General features: G+C 40.5%; 1 protein-coding gene across 1 annotated transcript; it reads left to right on the top strand.

Moving 5' to 3' along the window:
• Positions 1-103: 103 nt before the first annotated feature.
• On the top strand, positions 104-11436 carry LOC101860334. Its single transcript, XM_005099558.3, has 5 exons — positions 104-300; positions 3855-4084; positions 4447-4572; positions 7305-7429; positions 9364-11436. The coding sequence occupies exons 2-5, from the start codon at positions 3904-3906 to the stop codon at positions 9592-9594; spliced, it is 663 nt and encodes a 220-aa protein (XP_005099615.1). The 5' UTR covers positions 104-300; positions 3855-3903; the 3' UTR covers positions 9595-11436.
• Positions 11437-17003: the final 5567 nt, after the last annotated feature.

Here is a 17003-nt window from a genome sequence, read left to right as displayed (position 1 = left end):
TACAAAGTTTCAAAGTTTAAAGCAAACATACACCCTTTGAAAGCAGAGAAAAGTGGCCGTCAATGTGTGGATACCACAGAATTCTGTGGTAGCTAGCTAGGCGTACCTGACAAACTCTCCACTCATCCTCTATCCTTTCACTTTAGCAAAACAAGGATATAGGCCTATCTACTCGAGGATCAGCACTCCTTTACCTTCACTGATCTAGAATCTACTTGACCAAGTCATTTTATCTGGTCCGTCATACAGACTCGTTTTTAACTCTAAGAACTGACGCACTTGTTTTGAATGGACTGTAACTGTAACGTAAGTTTTTTTCGTTTTCGTTATTTTTTCATATCTTCAACAAGTAAGTTAGTGATAAAGTAAGTTCATGTTGTCTTACTCTTAATTAGGCTGTTATGTCTCTAATTATGATAATGAATGTAAGTTAGTGGAAGTGGAAGCCGAACTTGTCAGACGGGATCGCAGCAAGGCAGAAAGGGGGCCAGGAGAAGAATTCCGCCTGGGATATGTTTTGTCTTTGAAAGTGGATATTCTCACCCGCCGGAAGTTCTCGCAAGATCAACTCCTCCCCTCTTCTCTCTCTGTCTCTTTCTGAATACTGTCTATCGGTGTGGACGATCAAATTGACCAAAACAAAGTTAAAAAATGATGTTAAAACACAAAAGTAAATTAATTTGGTTGTCTACAAAGATGCTACGGCTATTTAACTTTTCGAATCGAGCCGAACTACGCGGGTCGCCATTTTGTTTTGCCCGGAAATTCTCGCGCTACTCCTCTCTCTCTTTCTCTCTCTCTCTCTCCACTGCCCACAGACAGACAAAATTGTACGCTTTTAGTAGGCTACAGTTGTAATGGAACGTTTGTTCACGGCACAGAATTCTACAATTTTTCTGTTATCACAGTGTAGAATTCTGTGGTTTAGGGTGAACGCAAAATTTGGTGAACGCGCACCGGGTGAGAATAGCCACAAGACTCGCCTGCACTATTCTCACTCCGGGTGAGAATAGAGGTGGCCTTTGTCTTTGACAGGGGAATTGAGAAGGAAAGGAGGGCTCTTGAGAGCGAGCCCCGTGCTACGTATGGAATTAAGGGTTGCCAGTCTGGTCGGCAAGAGTAGTGGTGAAAATTCGAAAACTTCACTCCTCCCAAGCCTAGGTCCAAGTCAGCCAAGTTGATCGTAGCCTCTCTGAATATGATAATATAGGAAGTGGCTATCCTCACCGGGGGTGAGAATAAAAATACGATCGACCTCTCACCCCGGGTGAGACTTGCTAGGTTGGCTAATCTCACCCGGTGTGAAACAAGACCTATTTTTCCTAATTTCGGAATACTGTCTATCGGTGTAGATGATCAAATTGACAAAAGCAAAGAAAAAAATGAAGTTATAGCACAAAAGTAAGCTAATAAATCTGGTCGTCTTCTAAGATCATGCCATGGCTATTTCACTTTTCAAATCGAGCCGAACTACAGGGGTTGCCATTTTGTTTTGCCAGGAAGTTCTCGCAAGATCTACTCCTTAACTCTTTCTTTCGGTCTCTTTCTGAATACTGTCTATTGGTCTGGATGATCAAATTGACCAAAACAAAGTTAAAAAATGATGTTAAAACACAAAAGTAAATTAATTTGGTCGTCTACAAAGATGCTACGGCTATTTAACTTTTCGAATCGAGCCGAACTATGTTACTATGCAGGTCGCCATTTTGTTTTGCCCGGAAGTTCTCGCGCTACTCCTCTTTCTTTCTTTCTCCCTCTCTCTCTCTCTCTCTCTCTCTCTCTCTCTCTCTCTCTCTCTCTCTCCCTCTCCCTCTCCCTCTCCCTCTCCCTCTCTCTCTCTCTCTCTCTCTCTCTCTCTCTCCACTGCCAACAGACAAAATTGCAATGCTTTAAGTAGGTACCAGAAACTAAATTTTCGAAGTAGCTGTATGCCAAATTTATCTGTTCCATTTGAAAGGCATATATATCCACTGAGCATTTTGGTAGCATTCTTTAACCTCTCAGTCAATTTTTAAGAAAATGATAGTTGTTTAAAATTTGATCAAATTTGTTTAATAAAAGTCAGTCACTGGCTGCAATCCCATGTTTGACAGACAATAAAAGAGTACCAAGTGCACTAAACATCTCCACATTAACAGAGTACAATCACTTTAACAAATATATGGAGCCTAATTTTTTTCAAGACTGTGAGATCATTACAAATTTGTATTTTATTACTTCAAACACGATGATCTGTCGTTATTTCGACAAAAACACCGACCGTTGACCCGGCCGGCGCCGCACCGGCCCCCGCGGCGAGCGAGTCGTCTTATACTGTAGTGTACCCCGCGTGCGGGGTCACACATGCTTTCTGAGTCTCGCGGAAGGATTGATGTAAAATAATATACTGTAGTGTACCCCGCGTGCGGGGTCACATGCTTTCTGAGTTTCGCGGAAGAATTGATGTAAAATAATTCCAAGCTGATTACTTTATTCTAATAGGAAATAAACTGATCTTTTTATTCAACCTTTTTTAAGCCGGTATTTTACATATTTTGGGTAAAAAGTGATCTTTAAACATTTTGACAGCATTTTTAAAAGCTTTCTGTTTAAACGACAGAGGCCAAATATATACCACGAGAAAGCCTGTTTAAAGCGCTACAGTTCTCAACCAATGAAAAGACAGTATTTAATCATCGCTCATTCCGCAAAGCATTTGAATGCACGCGTGTCAATTTTTGAACAGGCCGACCACGCATTCCGACTGCGAGGGGCTTCGCTTGCGTTGGCGATTCTCCAGCTCCTAATAATCGGACATATATAAACAACTTACACCATTGTAACAAGGAAAAGCTGAACTTTTACAAGGTGTACGGCATTTGGTGTTTTATAACGAAAGAGCAAAGAAACAGCTATCGGAATTACCCCGATTTCACCGATACCACGCGGTTGGAAGGCCGCGACTGCCCGCGAGGCCGTGTTTACGCTACCTACTTTTAGGCTAACAGTAGAAACAGAAGAGCGCTGGAACGTTTGTTCACGGCAGAGAATTCTACAATTCTGTTATCAGTGTAGAATTCTGTTGTTCAGGGTGAACGCTACACTGGTTGGCCTAGGCTATAACGGTGAACGCACACCGGGTGAGAATAGCCAAAAGGCTCGCCAGCACTATTCTCACCCGGGGTGAGAATAGAGGTGGCCATGATAATAATGGCATGCATGCCTGTCACCGTCACTGTCACCAAAAGACTACTACTATAAGTCTTACATCCAGTGTCCAGTGCCACAACTTTTTCCGCCTTGTAGGACCACTGTTTGACCAATTGAAAATAGCAACATTTGAATACTGTCTCCTTACTTCCTTCCTTAGCCCCACTCATCGATGTATAAATATTTGTAAACACCTACAATCTACCAGTGCGACCCCTCCCCTCATGTAAATAATGTAACAACGATAAGAGGACCTTTTTTGTCAGCGGGCTGTATGATCAGGATGGCCAGCCTTGTGGCCAAATTGATTTCACACCTATGGTTACTTAGAAAAGTTTGTTGGAGTAAAATTTTACTTTCCCTATTACACTTGCACACAGATCATTGCTTTGCAGATGAGTTAGAATATAAGTTATTCTCTTATAAGTGTTCCTGACATTTTTTGAAGCAATAGTTCTTGATATTCTAAATAATACATTGTTTTTAAAGGAGTAAATGAAGAGAAAATTATGTGAATAAAGAATTGTCTTTTTAATCCACAGTTCTTGTTATTCCAGTTGTCATTAAAAAAAGGATCCCACAGCACTATTATTACTGTACTGCAGGCAGTGAGAGTTAGTTTCATATTTAATTATTTAGAATTTACTTTTGTTCACTGTTCTCAGGAAGCATGACACTGAGAGAGGACACTGCTGGCAGTTACCACTTCTAGTCATGAACGCCTGGTCGTGGGACAGTCAACCGAAACTTCAACCAGTAGCAGAAGTTCGGCGGAGTCACTTTCTGAACAGCATGGACTCTGCCAGCACCAGGAAGCCCGACACCGGCCCGTGTCTGTCGTCAGGTCACAGACGCTGCTCTGATGGCAGCTGCATCGCTCGTGTTGACCTCTGTCGTAAGTGTTTGGTCATGTGTAGCTCTCAGGGGAAAATATATATACAGCTTCCATTTAACTAACACCTGACCAAATTCTTTGTAATTTGAATTGCTGACTTTTGCATGAGAAAATAACTAAGACTAGTGGTACTTACTCAGATTAGAGTTTAAAGAGTTGATGGTTATGATTTTTATGCTTCCCGTTGACAAGATATGGGCCATATTAAAAAAAGTCTTATATGAAACATCCTCAATTTGTAATTGTTGATCAGTTGTGAATCTGACCATATATAAAATATGTGTATGTGTATGTGTGAAAAGTCACTCTTTATGATGTTTAAATGTTTTAAAATATTATTGTGTGTATGATATGTCTCCCAGCTGAGGACAAAGTTGTGAACCAGAACACAATTCTGATCATGGTGGTGGTGGGTATGGCAGTGGTTGTGTTCCTCCTGCTTCTCTACTGCTTTCAACAACGGGCCCAAAGATTCCGACAACAGCAAGGTAAAATGACAATATGTGTTCATCTCTCAGGGGGGAATTTGTCTTGGTCATGTACAATAGCAATGGTATTTCAAAGATCGGGTGTTACTCAAGCATACACACAGCAAGAAAGGACATATAATATAAATGCTTGTATGTGTTACATGCTGAAATACCTCTCCATGAACACTCTCTCTGTTTGTCTGTCTGTCTTATTTTTTTTTGTGTGTGTTTTCCGGCGCTCACAACTGCATACGGTCATATGAGCACGCAGTACACATTTAATATTTTCAGTTGGTAGGTCCTGAAATTTTGAATTTTGCCCTGGTGGCTGCCGCAGCCTACTCTTATCGATTTTAGACCACCAGGGGGTCTTTAACGTGCGCAACTTGCACACAGGCCCTCCGAGATTTTTCGCCCTTGTCCGAGAAGGCTAGGTGTAGATCTTTCCTACCAGAAGATCGGGGGTGTGGCTGGAAGACAGCAGTAAGAAGGAGCCAAGGAGTAGCAGTAGAAAGGCTGCAGAAAGAGTCAGGAGCCCAGGGGAGGGGGCGAAGGAGCTGAAGGGATGAGGGCAGAAAGAAGAGACGAAAGCAGACAACAGAACATTCCTAGAGAGCAGAAAAGGAGGTGAAAGGAGGAAATTTTAGAACCCGGCACCTTTAAATGAGAGGCCAACACCATAACCTCTAGGCCACGAGAGCCCCCTGTCTGTCTGTCTGTCTGTCTGTATGTATGTCTGTCTGTCTGTCTGTCTGTCTCTCTCTCTCTCTCTCTCTCTCTCTCTCTCTCTCTCTCTCTCTCTCTCTTTCTCTCTCTCTCTCTCTCTCTGTGTTCAATAACCTCATTTCAATTGTTTTTTCAGTTATAAGTAACATACAAACCTGCTCTAATGGACATCTGTCTGAGACCACAAGATAATAACCTGTTACATGTGACCACTTCACACCTCCATTTTGCTTGTTTTTTTGTGGGATTTTTTTTTGGGGGGGGGGGGGGGGGTTGTTGGTCTTTAAAAAAAAATACTGTAATGATGTTAACCTGTTTAAGACAACTCTTTTCGCCTCAACAATTGAACACTATTGAATATGTTGTTATCTCAGTATTGTATGGGCTATGAATTTATTTTCTTTTTTCCCTTTTTTCCTACTAGCACAGTTGGCAGGAAGTCGAAGTGTTACCATAGAGTGAACAATTTGTAGTTTGAGTTTTGTATGTTGCTGATGAACCAGAACTTTGGTGCAAAATTATTGGTGGGTTCATCTCAAGTATTATTTGTACTTCTGAATTTGGAGACTTTGACTTCTTAAAACACTGAAGGAATTACTGTGTATACTCTTTTTGTGTTTTAATTCATGATTTTTAACTCACTTCAGACGGGTCACACAACAGTTGCGTGACCCCCGCCGCGACGGGTCTCACAAGCCCTGCGTGACCAACTTTGGAATTTTTTTTTCGCTCTACAAATCACGCACGGATCGCGAGACCCGCCTCGTACCCTTGTTTGGCCAAGCCTGAGCTACTTAGACTTCGTTTCGTATCTCTGGGGCCGGTAGTTTTTAAGTTATTGAAGGTGAAGGATAGTGACCCCAACTGGGGTTGAACAGACCGGAACTCGCGCTTTGTTTTTTTCTATACAGCTGATAGTAATCCGACAGTCGCGTCGTAGTAACAGTCGAAGAAGTCGCATGAACAAGAATCCCATAATTTCGCCGTTTTCTATACTTCTGTGCGTTTTACTAGTTCTAGTGTCTCAGAATATGATGTGTCTAATAGTTAGGATCCTGGATATGTACCCGAACACGGCCCGAGTCGTAGTTCTAGGGCTAGATCTAGCACTAGTACCGGTGTTGTTTTTCGCGCAACGAAATCACAACGTCGTGCCGTACATCTGTCTCATGTAATTCAGTGTATGGGTCTGAATCAATGCACAGACCAGCTCTAATATTTTCACCAAACACTCGCACATGTATACAAATCAAACCAGAACACTTTGAACTTTTATTTTTGTTGTTGCAGTGAATTTCATTCTACTTGTCACGTCTTTGGAAATTTTTCGGAAAATCAAATTCATGCCAATTTTTAAAAAATCATACAAATTAAAGTATTAGACTTAGACAACTTTAATTTTTTGTATTAGATTAAGCTTGAATGTTACTTTACTGTGTCAAAAAATGATTACAATAGGGTAATTCTGAGAGTTGTGGTGATTTTTTGAAATACCCCCAAAAACGCCAGTCTTCAACGCTTGTGACTGGTGAAAGGGCCCAGTCGCAAGTGAGTTAACTACGACGCGACTGTCGGATTACTATGAGCTGTATAGAAAAAAACAAAGCGCGAGTTCCGGTCTGTTCAACCCCAGTTGGAGTCACTGTCCTTCACCTTCAATAACTTAAAAACTACCGGCCCCAGAGATACGAAACGAAGTCTAAGTAGCTCAGGCTTGGCCAAACAAGGGTACGAGGCGGGTCTCGCGATCCGTGCGTGATTTGTAGAGCGAAAAAAAAATTCCAAAGTTGGTCACGCAGGGCTTGTGAGACCCGTCGCGAGCGTCGCGGCGGGGGTCACGCAACTGTTGTGTGACCCGTCTGAAGTGAGTTAAAGTAATTGGTGAATTGAAGTTTTTCACTCAAATGCATACATAACACTCAGGATGGCTCAAATCTTTCTCACCGTGCTCAAAATTTTTTGTGCTGAAAGTAACTCAAACCCATTCTTATGAAAGTGTTGCTTTTTTTTTCTTCCTTGAGCAGACCAGAGCAGGTCCGAGGTTGGCCATGAAGATGGGGACAATGCGTCCTTGAACATGCCCCCCCCAACGTATGACGAAGTAATCAACACCAACCTGTACCCCCCAACACCTGTGCTACAACGCAATGTGAGCATATTCTTGGACCGAAATTGTTTTTCAGTTTGTAATAAGAATTTTCCATCCTCAGTGTAACAGGAGTTTTTCCACCCCCTTCGACGCAATTTTGATTATTTAGGAGGCGGGTTTCCTACCCTGCTTGCCATGGCCTACCCAGGCTGAGAGAGATACATAATTCCAGCAAAGAGACCGAGGTACTCTATAAATATTTCTCTCCGTTCAGGATTGAACTTGGGTTTCCTGCATGCGACAGTGAAACGCCTAACTGCTGCAGCACAGAAGCCCTTTCTCTGTACTCAGTGACAAAGAATTTCTCATACATGCTCACCGTTCTAAGTATAGGTTATTTTGTTCCAGAATCTCTGATGCCATTGACTTGACAAGGGGAATTTTTAATGGTTGCATGCCGATTAAGTTCACAGTCAATGGCATCCCAACAATTTTTGTCTTTTATATCAATTTAAGAATACATTTCTGTGTGTTCACTGAAAACCGTTGATTAGAGGCACAAAAAATGTAAATTTTCAGTTTCCAAGGAAAGACTCTGAAGCCATGGAAGTCACCAAACTTAAAACGCCGTTTTCTATATAACTTTACCTATAACACCAGGCGATATCACCTTCTTTCATTGCAAATATTATTTCAACTTCCATACAAGATAATGGGTACTTTTTTCACGAAAAGCACAGCAAATGAACAGGCTTTAAGAAGATACCCACAACTCCATTTGGCTTAAAAGTTGACAAGCGCCTGATTCCCCCACGTCATGACACATTTAACACTTTGCAGTCACTTGGCGCAATAATTCGACAGTGAAAATTTAAAATTATTCGTTCTGGTTACCTGGCACAGTTCTGCACCATGCTTGAGAAGTCTGTTGCAGTCACTCTCCTGGCTGGGTTACCAGATGAGGTATTTTGTATTGCTGACTGTGTGACTGCAAAGTGTTCATACATTTTTTGTGGAAATCTGTTTTCATGTTGGAAATTATGTTTTCTGTTTTCTAGTATTGCTCCTCATGGGCTTAACAAAGCTGAAGAAAAGTTATGAACTTCCAAAACCAGATGTGTGAATAGTAGTGAGAACGAAGCTGATAGGTCAATTGTACTTGTGTCAGTTACCATAGCAAACTATTGAGCATGAGTTTGTGGAATGCAGAAAAGTGTTTCCTTGGCCAGTGCCCACCATCTTGACTCTCCATGTGGGCAGAGTCTGTTTTTATTTTTATTTTGGAAAGTTGGCAGCTCGGCATTTTATTATCAGAATTGTCTTTCTTTTTCTCTTTATCTGTGCTTGGGGTTTCCCCACAATGTAGGAGTCCTGTTTTGACAGGGAACCTGAGAGTGACATACATGTCACTATATTGGTCAGTAAATCAATACAAATGAACTTGTTTTGATAATTCATCTAATGAAAGCACCTTCAGAAGGAGAGAACTGTTTTTAACAATTGCCAAAAATATAAGTAATAACAACGTTGTGTAACTGAATTTGCTTGAGAAGCCGACCGTGGATCAGTGGCGCAGCGGTTCTGACCAAAGCCACTGGCAGCGGTTTGCCTAAGATAAGGAATTGACTCTTTATCTCCGAGGGACGTAAACACTTTGCGCCAGGGCCCTCTTTTGGTACAAAATCTAAAATTGACATACACATCACTAATTAATTGGTAATTAACTCGAAAACAAGTGAACCTTTTCCGGTAGTTCTTCATCTAATGAATGAAATTCTAGTAAAATAGACCTGTTTTTGGCTATCATCGGAAAGAAATTTGACTTTGAAGAAATGTGCCCCGAGTCGCTGCCACAGTTCACTGGCGCAGCGGTTCCGGCTGCGAGTCACTGGTAGTTGCTTGCCGGAGTCTATAAAGAGTTAAGAAAATAAATTGTTGTTCCAAGAAACCATTATGTTGAGGTTACCGTGAAAGTGTTAACATTGTTTTTTCAGATCCGAATACCCTCATCAGAGGAGCCAATCACCCCTCCCCCGAATTATGACACCGCCCTGACCATCCTGGCCAACAGCCTCGACTCAGTCGTTCCATCAAAGTCGGAACCTAAGAGCCCCGTGGTGAGGCGTTCTGTGTCCACAGATTTCAGTCTGAATGGAGGCGCTCGTTCTTCCCGCTCGTCTGAGTCGGATTATCGCCGTTTTTTCTCCAGTCAGGATCCAAGATAGTAGCGGGAGCACAAGTTTTTCACAGCATGTAGGGAGGTGTGGGGCTGGACTAGTGAGGTTGTTCGTCCTGAAGAAATACAGTGATATTTAAGGTATTTCACACACAGTACATTTCACTTTCAAGGAAAGATGTACAACTTTCGTAGACTTGGCGTTTTGAGGAATAAGTTCAGTCTATGTGAGAATTTATGGCATTTTGAGCTGCACAAAGATGGAACATTTAGAAACGGCTGTTTTCCTTTACAACAGTTTATTGCTTTATATAAATTTAGTATTTTGAGGAATTGAGTTATTTGCTTTTGAAAGATTTTATTTTTGATAATTAATTTTTTTGCATAACGAAGATGGTATTTTGAAAAATGGGCCTGTTTCTCTGAGAAGAAATATTCTCATACAGAGGAGCGAGTTAGTTCTTGTACTTAAATGACATTTTTGTACATGAACCTAACAGTACTTGATGGTGCATACAAGTGGTTAGGCACTTCACCATCTCACATAGAAGACCCAAGTTCAGTTTGTGTGTCAGGGGGATTTTTGTCGAGAGTCTTGGTCTTTCTCCTGGGATGTTGTATCCCCCTTCAGCCCGGGTTGGTCTTGGCAGACAGGATCAAAGCCCACTTCTTTAATTATGTGCCACGACGCAGTGGAATCAGGCGCTCATCAATGTTTGAGCATATGGAATTAACGGTATCATTTTAATGGTTGTTTTTTTGCCTTGCTTTTGATGAAAAAAAATGTCCATTCATCTTGAGCAGAAGTCGAGATATTTGCTATTGAAGGAGGTGGGTCGCCTGGTTTCAGTTTCATAAAATCCATACTTTAAAGTGTCTTTGAATGGACATACAAGGTGTTGAGCCAATAACAAAAATTCGGAAAAAAATTTCCTGTCTGGCTGAAAAATGCTGATTTCTCGGATTTCATTATTTTGACGAGCGCCTGATTTCACCACGATGCCTCACAAATGATTCTAAATGTGTCGATAGCTTTGTAAAAAAAGCCTCAGAATCTTTTAAAAAAAATTTCCTTTGCTGAGATGGGAAGCCGCATCCTCTGGCAAGGGTCGAGTTTTGACAAGTTTCTTTGTGGAATGAGATTTTGACAGTGGTTTCCTCTACCAATCTGTAAGTTAAATATTACCCTACTCTGAGCTTTTATATCCAGAAGCAAAAATAGTTGCTTTGTTTTTGCTGCTAAATTTCTTTTCTTTTGTATTCTTTTTTGTTTGTTTTTGTTGTTCCTTTGATAGCTTGTATGGTTCGATTGTGGCTGCTGTACAAATAGCAATGCGTGAGATGTTTTGAATAAATCATTTTTTTATTACAGATGTGAAGATTATAATGAAAAGAAAGGAACAACAGAACGCTAGGACTAATTTTGTGTTTTTCTTCCAGACTTGCATTTTCTTTTCCCTAGTGTCTTTGTGTTGTGCACACACTTTTCTCATAAAGGGAAATTAAGGCCTAAATTCCAAATGTGAATTATGTAGTTTTCTTTATAGGCTCATATGAAATTAATAATACAACATAATGGATGCTTTATACTTAATGATGCAGAATTGTTTCATGAATTCTTGAATTGTTACCTGAAACTGTTGGATTCAATCTTTTAAATTTAAACCCACTGGCCCCCCTCCCCCAACACCCGTGTACCATCCAGCTTTCCATATTCTAACAGTAACAGTGAACTACTGGCCAGTCTGTTTTTGTAGCAGAATCATAAATATCATATATATGGGCCGAGGAATTTACGAGGTCGGCTTATTGCTGTCTCCACATGTTGCAAGTGTTTCCTTGTCGCCTGTATCGGGTATCGTTCGAATAGTTTTGGAGGCTGCCATTTAAACAAAATCTGTGTACTGTTGTGATCAGAGACCTGACATTATAGTCATCCGGTGAAGCAACAGATAAATATTGGCAACGATAACCCTTTTGCTACATTTTGTAGCTGTAACTGTTTTGAGATCATAACTTACTGTTCTTGTTATATATCCAGTTCACAACTTCTGTTATTACCCTGGTTGTCATTTTATTATAAACTACTAGGCATACAATGGAGAAACTACTAAACCTTTTTTACCACCTATTTGGTCAGTCTGACTTTGTGAAACATGTTCTTGAAATATTCGTAGACAGTGCTGAGGAAAACTTTCATACTCATATCCCCCCCCCCCCCCAAATAGTTCCCCAACATTAAAGAGACCACATTTATTATTTCATGTTACCTTGTGCTGAGCAGCATTCCTGTCTTGGTCTTCTTAGACAAGGTACTTACAGAAATATAGATATATATTTTTTATAGGTATTTTGAAGATATGTATAGCCTATATATATATACTGAGGTGCAAAAGAAACGCGAATTTTTATTACAACATAATGATTGACAAAATACAACACATAGGTTTCAAGTTATTTGTTGTGTTTATTAGCTGAAACTTTGCACACTTCTTGAGTGACATAGCTGACATGAACTAAGGGTCCAGCACATTCATCTGAGCTCTCGTTGACCTTGACCTTGGTGAGCAAACTTAGTAACGCGTATGGCCTCCACGTGCAGCAATTATAGCGAGGCATCTTCTGTTCATAGAGTTAATCAAATGGTTGATCTGGCCATTTTGGATGCCACCGAAGATCTGGATGATGGCTGCAGTCAACTGGACTGCTGTACGAGGCCGTGGCTGCGTCTGGTTAAGCTGCCTTTAGATCATGTTCAACAAATGTTCAATAGGGTTCAAGTCAGGTGAGCGAGGTGGGTATGCCAATAAACTGACATTGTTGTGCGCCAAGAAGTTCTGGGTAGCACGTGCGGTATGTGGTCGTGCGTTGTCTTGTTGATATAGACAGTTAGGATGGCTCTGTAGAAAGGGCACCACATGAGGTGCCAAGACTTGTGCAATGTAGCGCTGAGCCGTGACGCCGTCTCCACGTCCTGGACCAATGTTCTGGAAGATGACAGGTCCCACTCTATGATTCAACGCCATGGTTCCCCATATCATCACACTTTCGCCTCCCCAGAAGTCACCCTCCAGAATGGTGTTGTCATAGCGAGTCGTGTCTCTACGCCACACACGGACACGGCCATTCACTGGATCGACGCAGAACCTGCTTTCATCACTGAAGAGGACTCTCCTCCACTGTGCGTTCTGCCAGTTGACATGTAGGGCCTACCTGTGCCCACTGTATCCGTTGCTGTAGATGCCTTGGTGTTAGGACAGCTCCCTGGTAAGGACGCCTGCAGTGAAGACCAGCAGTCACTAACCTCCGTGGCACAGTCCAGCAGGTAAGTTGGCTTCCAGTCGTTCCCATGATTGTTCTGGCAGTCTCTGCACCCGGCAGAAACGGATCGCGGCGGTGCCGACGAATGATGACACAATAAGGGCCGAAGTTGTCCCCCTTGGTCTTCCACTTCTTGGTCGATCTGCTGTGGTCGCTGTCGCTTGTAATCGGGTCCGAAGGTGATAAATGGTGCTTGGGTGGACACCAAAAACCTGGGACACCTGTTCCACCGGCCGCCAGTCGCCCGACAGCTCTTTCTCTGTTTCCCCTTGATAACCTTGGCATGTCTGTAGCTCGTCTGTTTCGATATGAATGCAACATTTTGAGGCGCGGATTTTATAGGCATACGCCCAGGACTGAGTGAGCATAAACTCACCACTGACAACAAGTTGCAAATGTGTCCCAGTGGTGAGTGATGACTCGTGAGTTGTGTATTGCTTACGCAGCCAATGACATCTTTGCGATGCTCAAAAATGCCCAATCAATACGCTCGAGGCAAGTGTTGAGTGATATGAGTTCACATCACACAACTATGTACTCAGCATTGGGCGATTACAACAACATAAAAAATTCGCTTTTTTTTTGCATCTCACAATATATAAATTATGGGCCCACAGCATTAAGTTTCCGAAGGTGTTCTGCTGTTTTTGCTCTTTTGTAGGGCCACAACCTTATTCATTGATTACATGTTGCACTGTTTTCACATTTTCTGTAGTGGTTAGCTTTTAGTAGTACTATGATTTTGTAGATTTGGGACACAAGGCACAGTATATTGTATTATTATACAGGGCTGTTTTTCAATGGATGCTTCAGACCTGCCAGGTGCTCCAATAAAATTGGAGACCTCCAAATATTTTTTGTCTGTTTAAAGAACCCTGATGGGATTCGCATAAAATTCGGTTTTTTCCTTGAATTCTGTTTTCGTTGGCCGTACGCAACTTATAGTAAATGATGGGAAAATACCCAGGTTTATTTGCAATATATGTGCGACTTATCGTAAATAACATGAAAGTAAAACATTTATATTGTAAATTTTATTTGTGATACACACGTTTATTTCGCAAGTTTGGTTTGTAATGTAATCTATTTGTATTCTGGAGGCTCCTGTTTTTTGGTGATGGAGTGGTTGGCAGGTCTAGTACTTTCTAGTTTTTGTGATATATAATACATCATGTAATATGTGTATTTGGTTATGTATTGCCCTGCTCAGGGTATTGTGATTATTCCAGTATTGTGAACATTCTGTAGAGGTGCCAAACAACAAACAAGGAACAGTGTGCGAAAGGAACAAGTTCCAATGTGAGAAGATGGTCCAAATCTTAAAATATGTGAGGCCTGCATAAAAACTTAGTTACTTCTCAAATTTAAGCTCTTTGGACAAAGATACGTCAAATTTATAGGTGAGTTTGTACAATTTATCAATATGAAATGATGAAAGACATGTGAAACTTGAAGAAAATTGCATCAGTTGAAAAATCTACAAATTTGACCCCAGTGTTGATTTACAGCTGATATATTTCCTTCAGCGGACTGCAAGAAGTAACTCCTTATGTCAGCACGCCTCACATATATGCGAGACATCATGGTGAATCAGGCGCTTGTCAAAATAATTAAATCGAATATATCGAGATTTTTAATCAAATTTTTTTTTTTTTGACTCAACACCTGTTTTGCCCATTTAAAAACAGATTTCTATGTGGATTCGACTCAAAGCTATTAATTAAAGGCACTCAAAATGTAAATTTTCCGTTTCCAAGGACTCTCAAGCTCTCAAGCTGTGTAAGTCACCGAACTTTGGCGACCATTTTCTTGCTAATTTTACTTTTGAAACCAGGCTACCCCCACCTCCTTTAATCGCAAATATCTCGACTTCTGTTCATGACAGACTGGTATTTTCTTCATCGAAAAATAGACAAATGAACACACCTTCTGATGATACCAATGACTTCACATGACTAAAAGTGACAAGCGCCTGATTCTACCGTGTCGTGACCCATAGTGAAATCAACGATTGTAGCAGGGGGCCTGTGGTGTCTTGCACATAACTTGTTTGGTTCTCAGAGTAGTTTTGTAAGGTGTTCTGACAAAATGAGTTATTTCCCCAAATTTTAGCCCTATATATGGAAATAGATGACATGTGTCAAATTTATAGATGGAGTTTGCACAATTTGTAAATATGAAATATATGTAATAAAAGATAAGTCTTGAAGAAAATGTCATGAACTGACAATCAACATATTTGAACCCAGTGTCGATTTTTGGCTGAAATCTCCTTTTGTGGATTGCGAGAAGTAACTCATTTTGTCAGCACCCCATACATTGTTAATTGCTACTGTTTCTTGCATATTTGTAAAAACCCTTTGAAAATGGGTCATTTTTACTTTTACCAAATCGGCATTTGCAGATCAGGGCTTCTTTTTGAGCTTTGTGTAATAATAGTAATAGTCCCATTTCATTTGTGTAATGGAGCAAATTGCATAATCCCACTGCACACAAGCTTTGGTTTTCTATGTAAATTTGTTCTTCGTTATTTTGCCTCAATTTACTGTAGTTATTTTTATTTTGAGTGTGTGTGTGTGTGTGTGTGAGCAGACTTTATCATTAATGTTTCAGTTGTATGGAAAGTTGATCTGTTTGATTTTTTCATTATTTTGCCATCAGTATTGTACATTTTCAAACGAGCAACCCAATTTACGACTAGAGAGATTTTTGTGATTTTGTTTATATTTATTTTTTATTATGAGATGCCGTGTGGGAGAGTGTTTCCTCGATCGGCACGCTCTTAACTTTTCACAACTGTTGATTCCACTCTGGTGCTTCTGAACTGTATCGGCTGTTTTCAGTAAGGGTTATAAAGTTATATCATTTGAGGGTCTACAGAAGGGCGTTTAAAAAAAGTAAAAATGTAACTATTTCACCAATGTTATTCTTTTCTGAAATCTGTACTTTTCTTTCAATGTTTCCTCAAGTAAATGAGTGCTTTAATGATTTTGTATGAACAGTATGTGTCTCTGTGAGTGAGTGGTGTTCCCATCACTGGTGAAGTGTGTGTGTGTGTGTGTGAAGAGGCCAGGAGCACCAATCAAACAGACCTACCACTATAACTATTGCTACTTAAATTATGAACCTATACCAACCAAGACCTAATTTTTTACATATTATACTCAAGTGCTTAAAGATCATTGCTCAACTGATGACCTCAATTATATATATATTATAAAAGTGGATAATTTTGTGTTCCTGTACCTATTGTTTAGATTCCCACAAGGATTTTATACCAGAGGAAGAAATTTGTAAGTAAGAAGAGGGTTTGTGAAGATAGGAGATTGTGAAAATTGTAACATTGTGATGTCTTAAATCTATACAGTGCAACCTCTCTATAACGACCTTCAATATAACGAATTCCTCTGTTGCGACATGGTGCCCAGGTCCCGATTTTTTACCTTATATATCATTAGTAATTTTTTGTTGCCTCTTTATAACGGCATTTTTTTCTGGTCCAGACCATGTCGTTATAAAGAGGCTGCACTGTATAGACCTATAGGAGCTAAACTCAGTCTGTATTCACATTCCAGCTAGCTTGGCTTGTTTTGCAGCTAGCCATGAATTAAAACAGAACTTATTGGAATTTTTAATTGCGGATGGCTTTTCTTTTTGTGCACAGAAAGTGTAGTTTGACTACCCAAATAGTGTACAGCATTGAAGACTTTGAATAAATCTGAGACTTTTCCCCCCTTAACTTTTCCCTTTAGAAAACAGATCAATATGTGGCATCTTCAGCTTTTACTTTTTTAGACCTACTCAAGTTGGCAGTAACTAGTGCCTCTGTATTATAACTGTATGGCTTTTTCACTTTTGTTTTTGTGATGGTCAGAAAGGCTCATCGCTGGTTGGGGGAGGGGGGTTGTAAAGTGTTTTGTGCCTCTTGCTTAGGTGGATTATTCTGAATTTTATGTTCTTTAATGCACGAATCAATAGTTGCTCTTTTCTTATACCCAGTGCACACTGCCAATCAAATTCATTTTACTTGGGGCAAGCCAGATTTTTCTTCATCAAGGGGCAAAAGCTACCATTTTGGCACACTACAGCAGTTTGACTCAGGAGCATTGATTGAAAAACAACTATTTGATCTTGAGT

Source organism: Aplysia californica, unplaced genomic scaffold, assembly GCF_000002075.1.
Source record: "Aplysia californica isolate F4 #8 unplaced genomic scaffold, AplCal3.0 scaffold00217, whole genome shotgun sequence".
NCBI classification, from domain to species: Eukaryota; Metazoa; Mollusca; class Gastropoda; order Aplysiida; family Aplysiidae; genus Aplysia; species Aplysia californica.
Note: the sequence above shows the minus strand (reverse complement) of the source record. Positions and strands in the feature narration are given on the sequence as shown.